We start from the raw sequence: 23,079 nt of genomic DNA, 5'->3' as shown, positions 1-23,079 counted from the left end.
AGCCTGAGAGTTCCCCCCACTGTCCCCCCGCCCAGCTGGTAAGGTCCATAGTCAGCGCCCAGGACCTCCTGGCTAGAAGGTCTTGTGAGGCCTGCCTGGCTACGCAACCTGTCCCGAGGCGCTCACTCTGTCCTGACACCTGGCCTTCCCCGCAGGAGCTGCGCCCAATGTGACGGGACTCTGCGCCATCGCCATGCGGGAGAACGCCTCCGACGTGGTCGAGGTCCGTCTCCCGGAGGCTTCAGAAGAGCTGGAGGTCCTCTTGAACCAGAAGACACTCAACCTCTCAGAACAGACTTGGATGGACCTGAACGGTGAGGGCTTTCAGGGGTCTCTTGCTTGGGGGGGGGGGGGAGGCAGCAGAGCCTCCACTGGGGCTTCTAGTAGGTGTGTGTGTGTGTGCAATCCACCTCTCCATGGCTCAGACTTGCCTTAGATATTGGGGGAGAGGGGAGCACACAGCTTCGAAATGAGATTTGGGGGGGGGGGGGGGCACATGCCTACCACAAGGCAGCTCCAGGCCACAGCAGAGCCAGCAACACCAGAATCAGGGGTTACCCCCAAAGAACAGCTGGAGTCCCCCCATTCTCCTCCCCCGTTCCTTGGACACCCCTCTTCTGCCAAACCTGAGGCTCCAGGAGCAGCACCCCCCACCTGCTGTTGGCAGAGAGAGGGCCTCTCAGGAGGAACCATGAGATCCCACACTTGACTAGGTGGTTCCTATAGCAAGGAGAAGCTCATTCTGGGAGAACAAAGGAAAAGGACAATGTGTTGTCAGAGGCTTTGATGCCCGGAATCACTGGGTTGCTGTGAGTTTTCCGGGTTGCCTGGCTCTCTTCCAACTCTAGGATTCTCTCCTTGTGGAATGGTGTCCAGGGTGGGAGAAAGAACTCTTGTCTGCTTGAGGCAAGTGTGAATCCTACCATTGACCAGCCTGATTAGCACTGAATAGCATTACAGCTCCAAAGCCTTGCTGCTTCCTGCCTGGGGGAATCCTTTGTTGGGAGGTGTTAGCTGGCCACGATCTCTTCCTGTCTGAAATTCCCCTGTTTTCAGAGTGTTGTTCTTTATTTACTGTCATGATTTTAGACTTTTTAAATACTGGTCGCCAGATCTTGTTCGTTTTCATGGTTCCCTCCTTTCTGTTGAAATTGTCCGGAGGTTTAGCACAGCTGGTAAATCATCAGCAACTATAAGTTCTATCAACCGAAAGTTTGCAAGTTCGAAGCCCCGGGTTGGCATGAGCGGCTGACCATCAGCCCTGCTCACTGTTTACCTAAGCAGTTTGACAACAGCTTTAGCTGTAATTAGAGAAATTAGGTACTGCTAAAAGCAGGGGAGGTGTCTTACAACAGCATAAAGAAAAAGATCAGAAAATGCTGGAATGAGGAAGTCCTGATGGCTCTTCTTCATCATAGAGGAGGGAGCGACAGCACCCCCTGTGGACTCGAGCCAAATTGTTCATGGCACGACACGAAAACCTCCTTCTGTTCTGTCTGTCTGTGTACTGTCTATATGATGGGCAACCTTTTGAGCTTGGTGTGTCAATACTTCCAAAAAAATGAGCATAACTCGAGTGGGGTGTCACTTTGAGAAAAAAAATGATAATTCCATGATATTTATAGTTTAATAACAAAAATATATCATTGTCATATATAACTGTATTTAATAAACCAAAAACTAATTATTTAACTTACCTGCTTTTTCTATAATGTCATATATCTCAGCATTATAGAAAAATGCTGGTGTAGGAGCCGAGGATGAAATATCCTTCTTGGGATGCGGCCCCATCTTCTCTGTGTGCGGCTGTGTGTCATCAAAAATGGCTACGCGTGTCAGTGCTGACACACGTGTCATAGGTTCGCCACCATGGGTCTATACAAACGGCATTGAATGTTTGCTGTGTATGTGTGCTTGTGATCCGCCCCGAGTCCCCTTCAGAAGGGTGGAATATATATAAAGTGTTGTTGTTGTTGTTGTTGTGTGCTTCTCGCGAACTTCAGTGCTTCTCTGTGTAGACTGACATGGTGGTTGTGAGAGTGGTCCAGCCACATTCACACTTGCCTCCAGCAAACAAGAGTTCTTTCTCCCACCCTGGACTATCTACACTCCACTTGCCTCGTTTCCAACACACCTCACAACCTGTGAGGATGCCTGCCACAGATGTGGGTGAAAGGCCAGGAAAGAGTGCTTCTGGAACATGGCCAGGCAGCCTGACAACCTTACCGCAACCTAGAAAAGAGCATTTCCTGGAAAGTTGCACTCAGGAGGGGTGGGTGTGACGATGTGTAAATTTTATTCCTTTGGTTATGTGTAATTTAAACAGTAGTTTAGGGATGGTAAGTATGGAGGATTATGTTTTGTTGGAGATGGTGGCTTGGCATTAGCTGAGTTGCCATAGCAACAGGGGCGGAGCCAACTGCCTCTTGAGGAGGCAGCTGTTTTAAAAAGTCAGTCAGTACGCCAGTGAGCTACTGAGAGGACTGAGTCTCTGGGTGGAGATTCGGGGAATGTGTCTGTAGCCGGTGTGCTATAGGAAAGACTGAATCTCAGGGTGGGGATTCAGGGAATCAATTGGTGACCAAAGTGGTTGTAGAGAAGGACCCGGTAGTGAGAGAGCTACAGGGGGTTGTTGATTCTAAATTAAGAATCAAGGTTTGGCTGGATTTAAGCCTGCTGTGCCTGCTGTGAAACGTTTTGAAGTCTGTGCCTGAGATTACTCATGAAACCTTTCTAATGTAACCATCAAGATTTGTGCCTCTTGTGAAGAAACAGTTAAACATGTTATACTCCTGTTAAAATAAACTTGTTACTGTTTTCCTCAAACCTTGCCTGATACAGTTTCTCCTAAGTTGAACAGCCTGCAATAGTAAAGTCACCAGGAACAGTAAACGCTACGCTATCAAATGAACAAAGCCTTCTGTAATTAACAGTCCCTTTATAAAATAGCTCCTAGGTTGATATTGATCGTTGCCCGGCTTCCCTCACAGATTAGGTGGCAGTGGGTGTTTTACAACACGCACCTTCACAATTGGTGGCAGCAGTTTAACCACTCCTTCACAGTGGGCTTCTTGCCAAGCATTTGGACCCTCTCAGTAGATCTGTCCCATCATAAGGACCCTTTCCTTATGTTGAGCCATGTTGAATCTTTTCCTTCCTTCCTTCCCGTTGTGTCTCCGCAGGGCTCTTCCTCTCAGTCTCCCCTGGGGACGAACGTGGCGTGGGGGTGACGGCCATGTTCTCCTCGGGGGCCGGAGTCGAGGTTCGGGGCGGCCGGGCACTGAGCGTGACCCTCCTGCTGCCGGAGGCCTTTGTGGGGCGCACAGAGGGCCTCTTCGGGACCTTGAACGGGGACCCTCGCGACGACCTGGCCTTCCGAAATGGGACCGTCTTGGACCCCGCAGCCTCCCCAGAGCAGATCCTGGCCTTCGGAGCCCACTGTGAGTGGCCTTAGGGGGCAGGACAGGGAAAGGGCAAGACCGGAACCCGCCCCTAAGGGCTCCGGAGATGAGGTTGGGACACGCCCTCGGCTGGGACCCTCTACTCCAGGCATGGGCAAAGTTTGGCCTTCCTTCCAGGTGTTTTGGACTTCAACTCCCACAATTCCTGGCCTCAGGCCCCTTCCTTTTTCCCCTCAGCCGCTTAAGCGGCTGAGGGGGGAAAGGAAAGGGCCTGAGGCCAGGAATTGTGGGAGTTGAAGTCCAAAACACCTGGAGGGCCGAAGTTTGCCCATGCCTCCTCCAAGTCTTCAAAGGCAGGGGCTGTCAGGAGTCTATTTCTGATGGCATGAAGATATCACAAATTCCCTCCGTGACATCCTGACGGAATCATCCTGGCTGAATCAATTCTTTCTCTGTGACATTTTGAAGCCAGCAGAAGGCGCTGGAAACCTTGTACTGGAAGTTGTGAAGCCACAAGTTCTAATAAGGAAACTGAGAAGAGGGGGAGATGGGCAGGAAAGGTGTATAAAAGGAAGTGGTGGTGGGGAAAAGTCAGTAGTGTCTTTCTTTGCTGCAGGGATACAAGCAATATATCCATTTCAAAGCAAGATAGCTTGTGAGTGGTTATTTAATATTGCTATATAAATAACCTACCCCCAGTGGTCTACTGTGGCTGGTTGTCCACCCCGAGCATGGGGCCAAGAATGGGGCCAAGAGTGGGATCCTACAGTCTGACAGGGGCAGGAGAGACTTCAAGGGCGGGAGGGGGCAAGCCAAGGGGGGTCTCCCCTCCAACCCCAACCCCCCCCCCACCTCACTCCCTCTCTCCTCCGTCTCCTCCCCAGGGTCAGTCCGCAACGAGAGCGCACTCTTCGCCTACGACTCTGTGGGGCTGCGTGAGGCCTTCCTGTGGGGTCCGAAGCACCACGCCTCCTTTGTGCCATATGCCCCCCCTCCGGAGGACCCCGCTGACCCCTTTGCCCAGGCGGTGGCCGCACTCTGCCACTCCGACCCCTTCTGCCACTTCGATGCCCTCGCCGCTCGGGACCTGGCCGCCGGCAACGCCACTCAACAAGCCCACCTCACTTTCCGGCACCTCCAGGACAGCCTCCAGCCAGGTAGGGATGCCTGAGGGGGGTGCGTGGTCTGGAGGCTGGTGCCCACATAACTATATCTCTCCCTCCCCCCAGTGGTCTCCTGTGGCTGGTTGTCTGCCCCTGAGCATGGTGCCAAGAACGGGACCAACTACCTGGCCGGGGCCACCGTCCACTTTCGCTGCGAGCCGGGCTTCCACCTGGAGGGCACCCCCACACGGCTCTGCCAGCAGGATGGCATGTGGACTGGAAGCGCCCCCCGCTGCACCTCTGCTGCCGGTGAGGGGGAAGTGGAAGGGGAGGGTCCTGCGGGAAGGGGGGAGGGTACCCACCTGGAATTTGCACTCCCCTTGCAAAAGAAGGCGGGTCTGAGCCCCTCTTTCTCTCTGCCCCCAGGCTTCCCGAGCCCACTCCCCTCTGCCCTTTGGCTCCTGAGCCTGGCGCTCTGCCTGGGTGCCTTGAGCTAGTGGTGGAGGAGAAGCAGAAGGGAGCCCGGGCCAGGGCTCCTCCGGTGAAAGGACTTGGGAAGCGGCATTGGCGTGACTGCAGGCAGCAAGAGCCCCAGGTGCTTCACATGCGAAAGAGTGGCCACAGGGTGCGAGGAACGCAATAAAGCTAAGGCAAGAGCCAGTGGGGCCGCACCTCGTGGTCATTTGTCTGAGAGGGAGGGGAGGTGGCCCCTCAGCTGTGATTCCTTGGTCCTCGACTTTCTGGAGCCGTTGCCCCTGAGGCTCTCACTCCAAGGGTCCCTGCCGGGGTTGTGCATTGAGAGAAGGGTCCTTTGATGAGAACGCAGATGTCCTCTTTGACTGAAGCGCTTTCCGCATTCCATGCATTGATATGGCTTGTCCCCTGTGTGGGTCCTTTGATGGGGAAAAATGGACTTTGGACGGGGGGCATGACCCCCCCACGTGGCCCCCAGATCCCGCTTCTCCAAGGAGGCATCAAAATAGCAGCTATCACACCTGTTCATCCCCCCCCCCCCCTCCATGGAGAGGCAGGTACAAAGAAACAGCATTTTATTGAAAAAATCCTCTAGGAAACACTCTGCGTGGGGCAAAACAGAAGGTGGGTGCAGGGGAAACACCTCCTGGTTGCTCTTGAAGGACTGGCCCCTCTCCCTGGGTCTGAACCTGCAACCCCCCCCCCCCCATGGCTCTTTTGTGCTTCCACTTGCTCCCCATCTTCAGGAGGCGCCCTCTGACCCACTGAGCCAGGCTGCCTTGCCTCTGTCACGAGTACCCCTCCTGCGCCCACAAGCCCCTTCTGTGCCTCAGATGGTGGTCAGTCCATAGAGGTCCTCATCCAACGGACAGAGCCCTCCCTGCAAAAGGGCTGCCAAACGAATATGTCATGGGAAGACCTTCAGCCTGGTCTTGGTTGTGAGGGCCTGGCCGTTGCCCTGTCCCCTCATCCCCCTCTCCCCCCCCCAGCACACCAGGCCAGTACCCCCAGCACCTGTGTCCTCGGGCACGCAGGAGCCCCAAGGGCCCCATCCCACTGGAAATGGTTCCTGAAGAGTCTTCATTTTCTACCAAACATGATCTCTTTATGCCAAACCAAGATACATACAATGCATTTGATGATCCTAAAGTAAGAAAGTGACTTCCAATCTGCAAACGGTGCCAAGACTACATTTCCCAATTTCCCCCCAAAACAAGAATTTTTGGAACATTTACAGCCCCACCCCTTGGACAGAGCAAGAGCGGGGGGAAGGGCGGGCCAGACTTTGGGGGCCTCTCCAGGATGGGGTGGGTGGGCTTTGGTCATCCTGCAGAAACCGCCAATGAGGCCCCAGGGTGTGTGTGTGTGTGTATGTGCGTGTGTGTGCAGAGCGGCCTCCTCCGCCCCTCCCTCCAATTGGGGAGGATGATCAGTCCGGGAAGCAATGGGGTCAGGAGCCCCTCTTCCACAGCTGGGGGGCAGGGCAAAGGGTTTGGCTTTCCAAAGGTCTGGCATTAGGCAGCCTACAAAGGGGGGGGGGGGGCACCCTGCACACGGGTGGGGAAGTACTGTCATTGCCCCCCCCCCCCCCAGTCCTTGGGGCCCAGCAATCAATCCCTCTGCAGCCAGGAAGCCCAAAGCAGAGGTCAATGGGACAAGAACCAAGGTGGCCGTTGGGTCCGTTCTCCTCCTGGAGAGAGTCCACGGGGACCACAGCCCACAGCTGCTGCCAACCATCCAACCGGAGGAAGCAGAGCAAAGTCATGGCAGAAGTCTCCTCAAGAGGAGGCGCAGGCTCAGAAGCTGGTGGAGCAGGCCTGTGGGGGCCGCTGTGGGGCGTGAGAGAGAAGTCCCCTTGCCGCTGGGCAGCTGGGAGCCCAAGGCCACCATGACCAGGATGTGAGCACACAGGAGGGGGGGGGGCTTATGTGTTGCGCACCCCCAGAGACTGCTCCAACTCTTGCCGACGCTGCTGGATCTGAAAGAGGGAAAGGAGGGCAGTGTCACATTGGGAAGCCCCCCAAGGTTGCAAGCGTGTGCTCAGGGTGTCATGCCTCACATTGCCCCCCCCCTCCCCAAAAGCCCCTTCCTTACCTTGCAATAGAAGTACCGGCTGACGGCCTCCTGGGACCACGGCTCCTGGTAAAAGGCCGCCCGGCGCTCCTCCTCAGGGTTCCCGACCACGTCCGTCATGACCTTGGAGAAGGCAAGAGGAGGAGGAGCGGATCAGGGCCCCCGCCACAAGGCCGGCCCCCTCCTCTCCCCCCCCCCCCCCCGCCAAGAGTGCAAGAGCAGGGTGGGCAACAGAATTGAGGAAAGGGCTTCTCGCTATTCTGGATGTCTTCCCGTTGTGGACATTCTCCAAGTGAGGTCATGACCCACAGGGGCTCACAACTCAGCACTACAATTCGGCACGGCCCACATGCAGTCATGGTTCTGTCGATGGACTGGGGGGGGGGTCCAGACCCTCAGTACCAGCCTCCCCCCCCCCCCTGCCTTCTGCTTGGCAAGATTGGCAGGTGAGATCCCATTGGAGGAGCCCTGGCCTACCTTGAGGTCCCTGCTCTGAGACCGGAGGAGCTCCTGGATGTAGCCCTTGGGGTCTTTGGAGAAGCTCAGCATGAAGTCTCGCTGGATCTTCAGCTGGTTTATGGACTCGATTGTCTCGTGAATCTGCAACGGGAGGAGTGCGGGTGACCTGGAGGGCGCTTACCAGAAGCCCGTCAGGGATAGACTTGCCCTAGACTCACCGGGCCCTGGATGTGTCCCACCCCATTGCACCCCACCCAAGGTCTGATGCCTCACAATTGCACTGGAAAGGCTCCCACTCACTAACTCCATCCACACAGGTTCTTCCCACTGGCCCCAATTGGGCCTGTCTCCACAAACGTGGGATGGGGAAGGCCACAGTTCTCAGGTGCCTTAGGAGCAGCATCACATCTCCAGTGGTTGGAGAGGACTTACTTGGAAAGGAGCCCCTCTGAGAAAGGAGCAGGCTAGCGAGGAGGGCCAGGTGGCTTGCAAGGTAAGGACTGTGGTTGGTGTATGGAGTTGGAGCTGTGGGCTTAGCTTATTGGGAGGGGCTCTAGCTCAGGAGAGTGGGTGTGGATCCTTTGCTGAGGAGATTTGGGCCAAGTGGACCTGTGGGATCTGGCAGCCCTTTGCTTTCCATGAGGGTCAGAGAGGCCAAAGCAGGATGGGAGGCCAACAGTTATCTCCCACCGCCATGCATCTGCCCCCTCTTCCCCACCAAATCTGGTGCTGGCTCTTAGGAGGCTTCCAGGCCCCACGCTGTGGGGAAGAGGCCACTTGCCTAAGGAGGCAGCCCACCCACCCCCATTCACCCCAAGGTGCCCAGTGAGCCTCCTGCTCACCCCCCGCTTGAGGGGCACCTTGTTGTCCAGGGCCGTGATCTCCTGCTGGTTGGCCGTGGAGAGGAGGAAGCTGCTCATCTGGCCCTTCAGGGGGTCCTCCACTTCCACGTCAATGTCGTAGCAAGCCGTCTTCTTCTGGTCGTTGGGGTCCACACTGTGCGGGGGAGGGGAGGGGGGGCAGAGGCCGGCATGAAGCTTTCCCAAGTTGGAGGACACCCTTTATCAGCCCATGGAGGCCACCACTGGGAGGGAGAGAGGGCGGGAGGGGGTCCCTAGTCAGACGCCTGACCTGATGATGTGGTTGATGACAATGGGGTCCGGAGGCAGCAGCAGGTTCGTCAGCCGCTGGGGGATTTCAGAGAACTTCAGCCGAGGACAGTCAAAGATCTGAAAATGAGAGGGAGGAAACTGAGAGGGTGGCGGTCAGGAGGTGGCCAAAGCTGGGAAGCCCCTTGATCTGCCTTGGGGAGACCCCTTCTGGCTCCCAGCAGCCCCCCCTCAGCTCTGGGATCCATTCAGAGACACTGTGGGACCCCTCCTCATCCTCTTCTTTTGGAAATGGGGGTCACAGCCATCACTGCTCAGGTCAGGTGGGTGGCTGCAAGCAGGTAGCGGCGTGAAAGAGGATTGGATTGGTTGCTGCATGCGCCCTGCCTGCCCAGCCAGAGCCAAGTCCTGGCAGCTGTGCCTGTGGCTTCGAAGCGCCCCATGTGGCCAGTGGCCAGGTGGCTGCCAGTCAAGGGAGGTGGTTGGGGTGGGAGTGGGGAGAGGGGAGAGTTCACCTGCTGGAAGTACTTGTCGCAGTTGATGTACTCCTTGTCGTGAGAGTCCTGCAGCTTGTTGGTCTTGATGTACTGCCAGAGTGCCTGGATGATGGCGGAGCGCGTCTGCGTGTGGATGCCCAGCAAGCGGGCCAGGCGGGGGTCCAGTTTGAACTGCGGGGGCTGCAGCAGAGGAGGGGAGGTGTGGGGGGCAAGGGCATCAGGTCTGGGCCCAGCTTGGTTCTCTCAAGGCGGCTGCATGGCCACTTTCTCAGATGCTGCCCTCCCCCAACACACACACACTCAGACACATACACACTCTTCCCAGCGCTTGTCTGAACCAGGGAGCAAAGCAGGGCCAGGTCTTCCCTGCAGCAAGGAGGGAGACCCCAACATTACATGCAGGGCTCAGGGAGCCCAACCCTTTCTCACTACCTCTGAGGATGCTTGCCATAGATGCAGGCGAAACATCAGGAGAGAATGCCTCTAGACCAGTGGTTCTCAACCTGGGGTCCCCTGATGTTTTTGGCCTTCAACTCCCAGAAATCCTCACAGTTGGTAAACTGGCTGGGATCTCTGGGAGTTGTAGGTCAAAAACATCTGGGGACCCCAGGTTGAGAACCACTGGTCTAGAACATGGCCATATAACCCAAAAAAAATCTACAACAACCCATTTCTGTTTGTTCCAAAAGAGAAGGGGCCGCTTGCCCTCGGGAAGCTCAAGATATGGCACCCTGATGGCCACAACCAGCCAGAGCCTGCTCTGGGATGAGAACCAGAAGGCCAGAGCCCCACCGCTGGCCTCTCAGCCCCCCTCCCCATTGGTGGAGTATGGCCATTGGCCATCCGAAGAGCCTCCGTCAAGATAGTGAGATAGTTTCCTCATGCAAAGTAGAACAGCTTTCAATACCGGCAGAAACTGAGCAGAGGTTTCCCCCATGGCCCCTTGCACTAAGCCCCCAAGGATCCCCCCCCCCTTGGGCCCCACAACCAGCTCATACAGCAGCAACTGCACCAGGAGCCATGGGAGAGGAAGCGATGTCTTTTGCAAACATCCTGAAATGTATTGTCAAAGGCTTTCATGGGTGGAATCACTGGATTATTGTAGGTTTTTTCGGGCTATATGGCCATGTTCTAAAGGCATTTTCTCCTGACGTTTCGCCTGCATCTATGGCAAGCATCCTCAGAGGTAGTGATGTCTGTTGGAAGTAGGGGAAAAGGGTTTATATCTCTGTAGAATGATGACCAAGGTGGGACAAAGGACTCTTGTCTGCTGGAGCTAGGTGTGAATGTTTCAACTGACCACCTTGATTAGCATATAATGGCATGACAGTGCCTGGAGCAAACTTTTGTTGAGAGGTGATTAGATTTCCTTGTTGTAGGTTTTTTTCGGGCTATATGGCCATGGTCTAGAGGCATTTTCTCCTGACGTTTCGCCTGCATCTATGGCAAGCATCCTCAGAGGGAGTGAGGTCTGTTGGAACTAGGAAAAAGGGTTTATATGTCTGTGGAATGACCAGGGTGGGACAAAGGACTCTTGTCTGTTGGAGCTAGGTATGAATGTTTCAACTGACCACCTTGATTAGCATTTGATTGCCTGGCAGTGCCTGGAGCAATCTTTTGTTGAGAGGTGATTAGATGCCCTTGTTTGTTTCCTCTCTGTTGTTGTGCTGTTCTAATTTTAGAGTTTTTAATACTGGTAGCCAGATTTCAGATCCTGAAATGCTTTGTGCACAAAAGGGAGGCAGTTGCAGGGGATGCAGAATTCGGCTTCCCAAAGAAAACTTTCGTTTGGTCCTCAGAATCCCAGAAGGAGAGCAACACAACATTTCAGCTGCATTTTGGAAATGAGGTTTCTGCCTCCAGGTCAGAAAAGCAGCAGGCAAAGCAACTCAGGGAAGGCAAAGCCAACAAAGGGAAGCGTTCCTGGAGGGAACCGGGTTCAGAGCCTCAGCTTTTGTAAGGTGGGAATGTGGGGACAGAAGGGAAGGAAGGACTCTTGCTGGGAGGGCAATGCATTCGTTTTGCCCCAGCCCCACAGCTACAGCCCTGCACGCACGCGCGCACACACCCTTACATGCACAGACCAATACACATCCATGCGCTTTCCTCCTGAGGCAAGCCCTAATCCCCTTCCCAGTGTTCCTAACCCAAGAGCCTGAGGGCAGCTCAAGGCCTTGACCCCATCACCAAGGAGCAAGACTGAGGCACCACACCTTCATTCCTCCCCTTCATATACCTGCAGACCCACAGAGTGCCCCACCTGGTAATCCAGCATGAGGAGGAGGGTGCAGCGCACACTGACGTCGCCGGGCCTCTTGACCTGGAAGCCGTCCGTCTCCTGGGTGGTGGGCGTCCGGTGCCACTGCCGGGGAGAAACCAAAACAGGCCACTCAGGGACAGAAATGGGACATTCTTTTCCGGGGGGGGGGGGGACCTCTGCCTTTGGGGATGTGGGGTTTAATCCCTGGACTGCACAAATTTCTTGTGTCATCAAGTTTCCAGACCTCAATGAGTTCTTGTGTCATCAAGTTTCCAGACCTCAATGAGTTGATAGATTAGGACAGGGCCAAGCTGAAGGATCCCCCCCTCCCCCGCCCCTGTTTTCCCAAAAAAGAGCTGGGTCTTCTCTCTTCCTGCTCACCACTCCCTCCCCCCCCCCCCTTTGAAGATGCAGCAATGGAATTCTGTGAGGGAACATCCTCTTTAAGTTTTCTTGCCCTGGGCTTGCCATGTGGCCATTCGCCATTTCTCCAGTCTCTTCTGCCTTTTCTTCCTTCCACTGAGGACACATTTTGCCTGTCTCTAGGCAAAATGTAGCTGCATGGATCTTTATACCTTTAGAAGATGGGATTTAGTAAGCTGGTGAGCTCCAAGACCTTTTCTATCAAGAATATATTTCTTTTACTTCAATACTTTTGAACTTAAAGTTCTGACTGCAATCCTGTGTCATCCTAAGAAGCCTATCCCAGCTCATCACGTGTGAGGTTCTGATGGTTATGAAGTTGACTTCTAGTATTCTGCTCTATGTATGGTGGAATCACCCCAACTGAGGGTTATTTTAGAGCTTAACAGCTCAGATTCCCCAGCAGCTCAGCCTGAAATCACAACATCTCTTGGGCACAAGCCCACCCAACAGGAAGCCTTGAGAGGGGTGGGGGCAATCCCCTTGGGCAGTGCCTAGTGACCCCTGCCCTGCTCCTGCCCTGCTCCTGCCCTGCTCTCCCTGGGTTCTCCTGCATCTCCCAGGCTTCTCTTCTCTTGTGTCCAATTCTGGGCACCACAATTCAAGAGAGATATTGACAAGCTGGAATGTGTCCAGAGGAGGGCGACTACAATGATCAAGGGTCTGGAGAACAAGCCCTATGAGGAGCGGCTTAGGGAACTGGGCATGTTTAGCCTGAAGAAGAGAAGGCTGAGAGGAGATATGATAGCCATGTATAAATATGTGAGAGGAAGCCACAGGGAGGAGGAGGAGGGAGCAAGCTTGTGTTCTGCTTCCTTAGAGACTAGGACGCAATGGAGCCATGGCTTCAAACTACAAGAGAGGAGATTCCGTCTGAACATGAGGAAGAACTTCCTGACTGTGAGAGCCGTTCAACAGTGGAACTCCCTGCCCTGGAGTGTGGTGGAGGCTCCTTCTTTGGAAGCTTTTAAGCAGAGGCTGGATGGCCATCTGTCAGGGGTGATTTGAATGCAATATTCCTGCTTCTTGGCAGAATGGGGTTGGACTGGATGATGGCCCACCAGGTCTCTTCCAACTCTTTGATTCTATGATTCTATGATTCCTGTCCGTGATTCCAGCTGCCTCACACAGCACCCACGCCAAGTCCAGGAACCATGGGGAGGCCAAAGCTCAGCAGTAGGACACGTTCCTCCTCCTCCTGTGGCCCCTTACCTCCACCAGGTGGTTGTCCGGCCCGTAGAGGTCCTTGTCCAACTCGATGACCAAGCTCTTGAAGAAGGAGGAAAACTTCCGCTTCTGTTTACTGAGCTGCGGAGCCAGGAGGGAAGCAATGGGTCAGCATGGGTCAGCTTCCTGTCGCTGCCCTTGCCCTGCCCACCTGGCACCCTGTTCCGGTGAGTGGAAGGCAGGAGCATCCCTTGATTTGCCCAATCGCTGTCCCGGGATGCCCAGCCACAGAGCCAGGCACCTGTGGGGAAGCTGTGGGGCCTGCTGGTGAGGAAGAGGGCTGCCCAGGGCTGCAAAAGGGGCACGGCCCCTCCCCACATGGCCCCCACCCAGGACCACTTCTGCCTTGACCAGTTTGGGGGGGTGGATCCTCCTCCAGCCCCAAATGGAGAGCAAGGCACCCCCACCGCAGGCTCAGAAAGGGGCCCAAGATGAAGGGGAGCCCCACGTGTGCCTCCATGCCATGCGTGTGCGGGCGCATGCATGCCTACGTCATCCAGGAGCTTCCCCTCCACGCGCAGCTCCCAGGAAGCGATGCTCCCGTCGGAGTCGTCTGCGTCAGACTTGGCCGGGTTGAAGGTGTTGGAGATGTAGAGGCGCAGCTTCCGCTTTTGCTGTCAGGAAAGAGAGCCAGGTGAGGGAGGGGTGGGAAGGGGGCTGGGGGGGGGCAGTGGAGAAGCCTGCCCAGGGGACGGGGCCCCTCCCTCCAAAGGGGTGCAACACCCCCCACCTTCATGGGTCTCTTCAGGGCCTCCTGGATGTCCACCCGCTTCCGCATGATGGTCTGGTCCAGCTTCCGCTCAAAGGCCAAGAGGTCCATGTAGGCCTGAGACTCCGGCACCAGCTCCCGGATCTGGGCAGAGGGGAGGGGGGAGGGTCACTTGGGGAGGGGGGAGAAAGAGGGGGGAGGGAAGGAGGGCTTGCTGCTGGAGCAAGGCTTCAGAGGAAGAGAAGGCCCCCGACTCAGCCACCCCCAGCTCTGCATCCAAAGGAGAACAGTGTCCGAATCCCTCTTTGAAGGTGAGAGGGTTGGTATATAAAATCTCGAAATAAATTGATCAGATCATCTATCAGACAGACAGCAAGCTATTTAACCTCAGCAGACTGAAAGCCAAAACCAAGGTTATAACAACATCTGTTATAGAACGCAATATGCTGATGATAATGTCATCTGTGCACATTCAGAAAAAGACCTACAAGCCACTCTAAACACCTTCGCAGAAGCATACGAGAAGCTCGGCCTGTCATTGAACATCAAAAAAACCAAAGTGCTCTTCCAGCAGAAAGCACCATTCAATCCCTCTTCAATGCCAGAAATACGGCTTAATGGTGGCGCAGTGGGTTAAACCCCTCTGCCAGCAGGACTGAAGACCGACAGGTCACAGATTCGAATCCAGGGAGAGGCGGATGAGCTTCCTCTATCAGCTCTAGCTCCTCATGTGGGGACATGAGAGAAGCCTCCCACAAGGATGATAAAAAAACCATCAAATCATCCTGCATCCCCTGAGCAACGTCCTTGCAGACGGCCAATTCTCTCACACCAGAGGCGCTTGCAGTTTCTCAAGTCGCTCCTGACACAACAACAACAACAACAACAACAATAAGTTTAATGGTGGAACATTAAAAAATGTTGACCATTTCCGCTCCCTTGGCAGCCCCCTCTCCACCAAAGTCAACATCGACACCAAAATACAACACTGGCTGAGTTCTGCGAGTGCAGCATTTTCCGAATGAAGCAGAGAGTGTTTGAGGACAAACCAAGGGGCTTGTTTACAAAGCCATTGTCCTCCCAACCCAGCTATACCCCTATGAAACGTGGACTGTCTAAAGACGTCACGCTCAACTCCTGGAACGATTCCATCAGTGCTGCCTCGAGAAAATCCTGCAAATCTCTTGGGAAGACAGGCGGACAAACGTCAGTATGCTGGAAGAAGCAAAGACCACCAGCATTGAAGCAATGCTCCTCCACCATCAACTCTGCTGGACCGGCCATGTTGTCCTGATGCCCAACCACCGTCTCCCAAAGCAGTTGCTCTACTCCGAACTCAAGAACGGAAAGCGGAACGTTGGTGGGCAGGAAAAGAGATTTAAAGATGGGCTCAAAGCCAACCTTAAAAACTCCGACATAGACACTGAGAACTGGGAAGCCCTGGCCCTTGACCGCTCCAGCTGGAGGTCAGCTGTGACCAGCAGTGCTGCAGAATTTGAAGAGGCACAAATGGAGGGCGAAAGAGAGAAACGTGCCAAGAGGAAGGCGCGTCAAGCCAACCCCGACCGAGACCGCCTCCCACCTGGAAACCAATGCCCTCACTGCGGGAGAACATGCGGGTCAAGAAGAGGGCTCAACAGCCACCTATGGACCCACCGCCAGGACACCAAACTTGGAGGACCATCATCATTGGACAACAAGGGATCGCCTAAGTTAGTAAGTAAGTTAAAGAGCCAACAAGCTACAGACCCATTGCCAGGACACCGAACTTGGAGGACAATGTTATTCAGACAAAGATAGATTGCCTAAGTAAAGTAAACACTGGCCATAACTCTGGGTCCAGTTTTGCACCAGCTTTTCTTTTGCCAAGGTCTGCATTAAGCGGCAGACAGGGGCACTTTACTATAGTTTTGCATGTCTTCCCCTCCCACTGCCCTCAAGTTCCCTCGGTGCTACTTGCCAGAGTAAAGAACCAAGAGGGCAAACAGGGGACTCAGTAGGAGGGGCATCGTGCTCGGGGGGGGGGGGGGGTCATCCCATCCCATGCCAAGAAGAAGCAGGAGGTGCAGGCAGGACCCCCAAGGCAGGTGGGCAGAGCCCAATCCAGGTATGGGGAGGCTGTGATGCGGGTGCTTCCTTGGGATGGCGCATGCAGGGTCCAGAGGATGCCAAATCCCAGGAGGAGGGAGTGGGCCGGTCACTGCCTTTGGGCAAGGCCTCCCTGGGAGAGAAGCCAAAAGCCAGGGACCTGCCTGGGCAACCAAATTAGGGGGAAGAGGCTTGCCAGCTGTTTTGGGGGCAGAGCCAGGGAAGACCCAAGGAAGGCTGCAGGTAGGGGACACTTTCCAGAAGGAGAACCCCCCACCCACTCTCCCCAGGAGCCCCTCCCTCCCACTGCAGCTGGCCAAGAGCCCACCTGGCCAGAGCCGGAAAGGGGAGGGGGAGGAACACCCCCCCCCCACACACACACACACCTGGGTTGTCAGCATAGCAGCTGAAGACCCTGGTCAGCAATGGAAGGGGGACGGGGAGAGGAAGGCATGCAGGAAGGAAAGGTGTCCAGGTAGAGCAGCAGCCCCTCACTCCCTCACTCGCTCGCTCGCTCGCTCGCTCACTCACCCTCTGAGGCAGGATCTTGTCAGCCATTTTCCTCCGCTTGGCACTGTACATTTTTGAAAAGGGGGAAAAAATGAGACCAGGTTACCATGGCGACTGGTCGGCCACCTGCGAAATTATCCCGGCCTCTCTGTGCCGAGGGGGGTCTCCACTGCCCGCCCCAAAAAGCCCATGCGCACCAGCCATTGGCTATCCACCCCCTAATTGGGGGGATTCTGACCGAAGAGGGTCATGGGGCAGAGCAGTGGGCATGGGGGGGTGGGCAGGGGGCCGGTCCAGTGCCGGCATCAGCTGCCCCCCTCCCCAACTGTGATTGCTAGGAAGGAAAGCCAATCCCAGTGGCTGTTTCCCTCCTGCCAGCCTGGTTTGGCCTCCCCCAGGCCCAGAGGAAGCCCCCTCCTCACCCGCTGCCTCCCTCTCCCCCTCCCTGGATTTCTCTCCTTGGAAACCACTGGGTGGAGACACCCCAATAGCCCACTGGAGGGCGCCACAAGCACCTCATCTCCGTCCACTGCCAAAGCTGGACAGTGACACTCAAAGCCCACCCTTGAAGAGGACCACCCACCCACATCTCCACCAGTCAGCAGCACCCACTGCTTGCCTGGGGCTAAATAGGCAGAATCAGCTGGGTTCCACCCACCACCTAAAGAGGGGAAGGGGCTCTGCAGACTCCCTGTGGCCCTCCACACAGAGACACACAAGGCTGGTGGGGGGGGGAGCGGAAGGACACCCAAATGGAGTGCCCCCCTTGGACATCTGCAAGGAGAGATGCCGGACCTTGGCCCCTCAGGCATCATGCCCACTCCATGGAAAATAGGGCGGAGGAGCATCCTCAAAGCCCTTCCTCCCACAAGCTGATCTCCCTACCCCCACCCCAGAACTGACCCCCCCCCCCACCCATGGGTCACTGAGCTCCACCAGAATGACCAGCCAAAGCCAAAGCCATGACCCAAGAGCAATGCCAGGCAAGCATCTCTGCCCGTGAAGGTGAGCCCTGCTCTGGGGGGCTCCCAGGTGCACCTCCATCCCCTTAAGAGCAGTACTTCCTCCAGGTTGCCCCCTCCCTCCCTCACTCCCACATCGCCATGGACTCACCTGCGGGGCCGGCTCTGGGTGGGGCCGCCCTGCCCTCCGGCTGCCCCTGGCGGCCCCTGGGTTGCCTGTGCCGGTGGCGCTTGGCCCTGCGCCTGGCCCGGCTGCTGCTGCCCTTGCTGCTGCTGGCCCTGCTGGGGGGCGGACCTCTTGCGGGTGGGCTCCATCACGGCCGGGGGCATCCCGGGGCGCACGGAGGGGCTCCCCACGTAGGGGGGGCCAGGGGGGCCCATGGGAGCCCCCTGGTGGGGCATGCGGGCGCCTGAGGGCATCCCAGGGCGCTGCAGCGGGAGAGAAAGGAAGGCACCGGTTAAGGAAGGAATGGAAGGAGGGAGGGAGGGGCCCCTGGTTCTGGAGGGGGGCGCTGCTCCAAAGGGACCACTCCTCATCTGCAGAGAAGCACCAGCAAAGGGGGTGGGAGGGCTCCCCGCAGGCTGTTCTGCCGTTGAAGGGGGACAAGGGCACCAGCAGGATAATTGTGGGTAGGTGGGGTGAGTATGTTGGGTGAGTGGGCTTATGAACAAAAGACCCTCCCCATATATGTACAGCAGAGTCACTTATGAGCAGCAGCAGCGTGACCCAGCACCAGTAGCCCAAAATGAGAAAAAGAACAAAAACACACAGACCCATGTGATCTCTCCCACAGGAGGCATTTATGTGTACGAAAATAATATGGTTGCACTATTTACAAGAACAAGGTTTCCATTACACAAATAAAGTTCTTTATGCTTCCTTCTTTGCTTCCATATTGGGCTTCTTTCTCACAGAGGCTCTTCTCACACTGAACTTACACAGGAGCTTCACACAGGAGCTTTACAAACAACAGCATTCACTCTGGAGCTTGAAATACAAGGCCTTCAGCCTTGGACTTTCTCACACTGAGGCCTTCTCAGACAGAGGCCTACTAATACTGAGGCTTACTCACACACTGAGGCCTCACACTGAGGGCTCTCTCAGACAGGCCTCTCTTATACTGAGGCCAACTAACACTGAGCCTTACTCACATGCTGAGGTCACATGCTAAGGCCTTCTCAGACAGAGGCCTACTAACACTGAGGCTTACTCACACACTGAGGCCTCTCTCAGACAGAGGCCTCTCTCATACTGAGGCCAACTAACACTGAGGCTTACTCACATGCTGAGGTCACATGCTGAGGCCTTCTCAGACAGAGGCCTACTAACACTGAGGCTTACTCACACACTGAGGCCTCTCTCAGACAGAGGCCTCTCTCATACTGAGGCCAACTAACACTGAGGCTTACTTACATGCTGAGATCACATGCTGAGGCCTTCTCAGGCAGAGGCCTACTAACACTGAGGCTTACACACTGAGGCCTTTCTCAGACAGAGGCCTCTCTCATACCGAGGCCAACTAACACTGAGGCCTCTCTCAGTGGCTTACTTACATGCTGAGGTCACATGCTGAGGCCTTCTCAGACAGAGGCCTACTAACACTGAGGCTTACACACTGAGGCCTTCTCACACTGAAGCCTCTCTTGGATAGAGGCCTCTCACATACTGAGGCCTACTAACACTGAGGCTTACTCACACACTGAGGCCTTCTCACACTAAAGCCTCCCTCAGATTGAGGCCTTTCTCTCACTGAGGCCACTCTAACACTGAGGCCTACTAAGCTACAGGCACACCTGCTTTTGCTGAGTCATTGCATCCATTTGACCCTGTCATTACTTGACTCACACTTTTGTAATTAAAAATACCTAGTTAATTTTTAATATTTCTGACAGAGAAGCCCTTATTATCATTGTTGTTGTTATTGTTATCATGAATATTATATAGAATACACATATCAAAATGGATTTCTACAAAATACATATACCGTATATACTCGAGTATAAGCTGAGGCAACTAATTTTACCACAAAAAATGGGAAAATATATTGACTCGAGTATAAGCCGAGGGTGGGAAATGCAGCCGCTACAGGTACATTTCAAAATAAAAATAGATACCAATAAAATTACATTAATTGAGGCATCGGGAGGAGAAATGTTTTTTAATATTTACATAAAACTGTAATTTTTATGGCGGACCACTGGTTGTCCGCGGACCACAGGTGGTTCATGGACCACAGGTTGGGAACCACTGCTCTATGGCCAAGGAAGGGAGGCTTCGCTTTCCCCCACAGCCTACATCAGTGAGACGCCCAAGGAGGGGTCCTGAGTCAGTGGCCCTCGCGGCCCCCACAGCCCCATGGAGGGCCTGATCCAGGGGGCTGTGGCTTCCCTTGCTGTCTCAGGCGTTGCCTTGAGCTCTCCTCGGTTTCTTGGAGGGCCTTCAGTGCCAAGGCATGCATGGAAACATGATCTCTTGGGATGCCTGAGCTTCTGGGGGGAGGGGGGGAGGAGGAGGAAGGGGTTTCCTCTGGGAGGAAGCAGCCAAGGGGGCAGGAAGCCTCATCTGGTACACACACCCCACCCCAAATTTAAGCTGGAGGGCAAAACAAATGGGGGAAGTCACCACACAGTCAAGCAGTGGGTGGACTTCAGGAGGAAGGGGAGTTTTTCCAAGGGGGGGGGGTCTTATGTAGAATTAGTTAACCGAAAGAAACTAAACATAAGAAGCTCTACATGAGAAATGGGGAGGTGGGTGGGTTAACAAGACCTGATTAGGGGGACTGGGTCAGAAATTGACTGTGGAGTGAATGAATCCAAATGAGCAGCAACCCTGAAGGCTGGATCCTTGCAGGTTGCCCCCTCCCGGCCTTGCAACAGGTCTCTTCCAGCCCCCCTCTGCTCTGCCCCAGCTCCAAAGGCTGACCAAGTGCCCCCATGACCCTTGGAAGGTCATAGGGGTCAAAGGTGAGGGAAAGGTAGACCTAAGAGTTGAAGGGTTCTGCTCATTTAGCCGCCATTGCTGCTTAGAGGGACTTCTTTAAAGGGGGGGAGGGGGGCATTGAAAAGGGGGGCATAGCAAGGGAGGAGGACCCCCCCCCCCAATCATCCACCCAGGAATCCTGGACTTCCTACTAGTATTCTCTTCTCAGAAACTGTCCTGTCACTCAAACTCCCACCCCCACCCCAAAAACACATACACACCCCCCCTCCCTGATGCACAGGACACCCTCTATGGCAGTAGTTTCCAACCTTTTTTTGACACACACACACACACACACACACACACTGGGAGACCACCTTGCTGTCCCACTACCCTCAAAAGGAAGGTCTAGATGCACCTGGAAGATCACCTGGGAGAAAAGGGGGGAGGGGCTTCCTGTAATGAATCAGACCTGGTGGCTTTGGCGCAAGACAAGCCAGGAGTAGAACAATAGTGATGCCGGTTGTGGCCTCGCTATATTTGCCACCTGAAGAGTCCTGCCCTAGAGAAGGGCAGCGGATAACTCTGGGGCACTTGGTCAGTCGTACCTCACTCAACCCTTTCCGGCTGCATGAACTGATCAAGGAACACGAGGCAAAACTGGGCGGCCAAACCTACAATTCATCACAGGGAACTGTATTGCCTGCAATCTAATAGGATGCTCAAGATCCTGCAAGGAAGGCTCCAGCAAGACACGGAGAGAGAGTGGCCAGGTGGACAAGCTGGGTTCAGAAAAGACAGAGGAACCAGAGACCCAATGGACAATATCTGGATGCTGGAGAATGGAGGAAGGCAGGGAGTGTCAGAAAAACATCTACTTCTGTTTTATTGACTATTCTAAAGCCTTGACCATGTGGATAACAATAAACTGTGGCAAGTTCTGGGTGGGATGGGCATCCCAAGCCCCCTTCCCTCTCTCCTGAGGAATCTGTACAAGGACCAAGGAGCCACAGTCAGAACTGACCACGGAACAGGAGACGGGTTCCAGATTGGGAAAGGCGTCCGGCAAGGCTGCATCCTCTCACCCAACCTTTTTAACGTGTATGCAGAACACATCATGGGAGGATGTGCGGGGCTGGAGGAATGCAAAGCTGGGGTGGAAATGGCTGGAAGAAACATCAACAACCTCAGATATGCAGATGACACCACTTTGATGGCCAAAAGCAAGGAGGTACCGAGGAGCCTTCTCACCAAGGTGAAAGAAGAAAGCGCAAAAGCTGGGTTGCACCTAAACATTAAAAAAAGACCAAGATGATGGCAACAAGAATGATTGACAACTGGGAAATAGAGGGAGAAAACGTGGAGGCTGTGACAGACTTTGTATTTCTAGGCGCAAAGATGACTGCAGATGCAGACTGTGGCCAGGAAATCAGGAGACGCTTCCTTCTTGGGAGGAGAGCCATGTCCAGTCTCGATAAAATAGTCAAGAGTAGAGACATCAGACTGGCAACCAAGATCCATTGCCTAGTCCAAGCCATGGTCTTCCCTGTAGTAGTCACCTACGGATGTGAGAGCTGGACCTTCGGGAAGGCTGAGCAAAGGAAGAGAGATGCTTTTGAGCTGTGGTGCTGGAGGAAAGTTCTGAGAGAGCCTTGGACTGCGAGAAGATCCAACCAGTCCATCCTCCAGGAAATAAAGCCCAGCTGCTCACTGGAGGGAAGGAGACTAGAGGGAAAGTGGAAGTCCTTTGGCCACATCATGAGGAGACAGCAAAGCCTAGAGAAGGGAATGATGCTGGGGAAAGTGGAAGGCAAAAGGAAGAGGGGCCGACCAAGGGCAAGATGGAGGGATGGCATCCTTGAAGTGACTGGACTGACCTTGAATGAACTGGGGGTGGGGACGGCTGACAGGGAGCTCTGGCGTGGGCTGGTCCATGAATCATAGAATCCTAGAATCAAAGAGTTGGAAGAGACCTCCTGGGCCATCATCCAGTCCAACCCCCTTCTGCCAAGAAGCAGGAATATTGCATTCAAATCACCCCTGACAGATGGCCATCCAGCCTCTGTTTAAAAGCTTCCAAAGAAGGAGCCTCCACCACACTCCCTCCAGGGCAGAGAGTTCCACTGCTGAACGGTTCTCACACTCAGGAAGTTCTTCCTAATGTTCAGGTGGAATCTCCTTTCTTGTCACGAAGAGTTGGAAACGACTGAACAAATGAAGAACACCACTGCAAAATCAATGCAGTTTAACACCACTTTAAATGCCGTAGCTCAATGCTTCGTTAATCCTGGAAGCTGTAGTTTTACACGGCCTTTGGCCTCTTATTTATTTATTTGTTTATATTGTTTAGAATAATTCTACCCCGCCTTTCTCTGCGTGGACACTCAAGGCAGCTCACAACATAAAAACATACAAATTCCAACAGTTAAAAGTTGTAAACAACAATAAAAATACGGTAAAAATATAAATAAATCAAAACGATAACATTAGAACCGGTCACTCTCTCCACGGGAGACCCCTCGGTTATCTATAGGCTTAAAGTGCCCAAGGATCCCACTACATATCCCTGAAAGGCTTTCTTCAATAGGAAAGTATCGACCCCTTTTCTCACACTAAGGAGGAGTGGGGCTGCTCTTCGTCCTTCTGGGGGGGCCTTCAGAGAGCAGGTGTGCGCCCAAAAAGGACCCTCCTAGAATCAAAGTTGGAAGAGACCTCCTGGGCCATCATCCAGTCCAACCCCATTCTGCCAAGAAGCAGGAATGTTGCATTCAAATCACCCCTGACAGATGGCCATCCAGCCTCTGTTTCAAAGCTTCCAAGGAAGGAGCCTCCACCACACTCCCTCCGGGGCAGAGAGTTCCACT

General features: G+C 54.5%; 2 protein-coding genes across 4 annotated transcripts in view; one reads left to right on the top strand and one right to left on the bottom strand.

The window, feature by feature from the left end:
• SUSD2 (sushi domain containing 2) overlaps positions 1-5,168 on the top strand; it is a 29,883-nt gene extending 24,715 nt beyond the window's left edge. Inside the window, 5 exon segments of the mRNA XM_067470468.1 lie at positions 156-314; positions 3,183-3,440; positions 4,286-4,558; positions 4,631-4,813; positions 4,931-5,168. Coding sequence (XP_067326569.1) covers positions 156-314; positions 3,183-3,440; positions 4,286-4,558; positions 4,631-4,813; positions 4,931-5,001 — 944 coding nt within the window. The 3' untranslated portion in view covers positions 5,002-5,168.
• An 893-nt stretch (positions 5,169-6,061) lies between these two features.
• SMARCD3 (SWI/SNF related, matrix associated, actin dependent regulator of chromatin, subfamily d, member 3) overlaps positions 6,062-23,079 on the bottom strand; it is a 40,737-nt gene continuing 23,719 nt past the window's right edge. For 2 of the 3 annotated variants that reach the window (XM_067470467.1, XM_060782815.2), the window contains exons 2-13: positions 17,447-17,724; positions 16,355-16,397; positions 13,757-13,879; positions 13,518-13,640; positions 13,012-13,107; positions 11,377-11,478; positions 9,135-9,296; positions 8,642-8,739; positions 8,353-8,506; positions 7,529-7,651; positions 7,073-7,174; positions 6,062-6,956 (exon numbers count right to left, since the gene is read on the bottom strand). In XM_067470467.1, the coding sequence (XP_067326568.1) occupies positions 6,903-6,956; positions 7,073-7,174; positions 7,529-7,651; positions 8,353-8,506; positions 8,642-8,739; positions 9,135-9,296; positions 11,377-11,478; positions 13,012-13,107; positions 13,518-13,640; positions 13,757-13,879; positions 16,355-16,397; positions 17,447-17,715 (1,449 nt within the window). In that variant the 5' untranslated portion in view covers positions 17,716-17,724 and the 3' untranslated portion in view covers positions 6,062-6,902. The remainder of the gene's footprint in view (positions 6,957-7,072; positions 7,175-7,528; positions 7,652-8,352; positions 8,507-8,641; positions 8,740-9,134; positions 9,297-11,376; positions 11,479-13,011; positions 13,108-13,517; positions 13,641-13,756; positions 13,880-16,354; positions 16,398-17,446; positions 17,725-23,079) is intronic. The other variant, XM_060782816.2, reaches the window with a different exon arrangement.

This window comes from Anolis sagrei, chromosome 6, assembly GCF_037176765.1.
Source record: "Anolis sagrei isolate rAnoSag1 chromosome 6, rAnoSag1.mat, whole genome shotgun sequence".
NCBI classification, from domain to species: domain Eukaryota; kingdom Metazoa; phylum Chordata; class Lepidosauria; order Squamata; family Dactyloidae; genus Anolis; species Anolis sagrei.
Note: the sequence above shows the minus strand (reverse complement) of the source record. Positions and strands in the feature narration are given on the sequence as shown.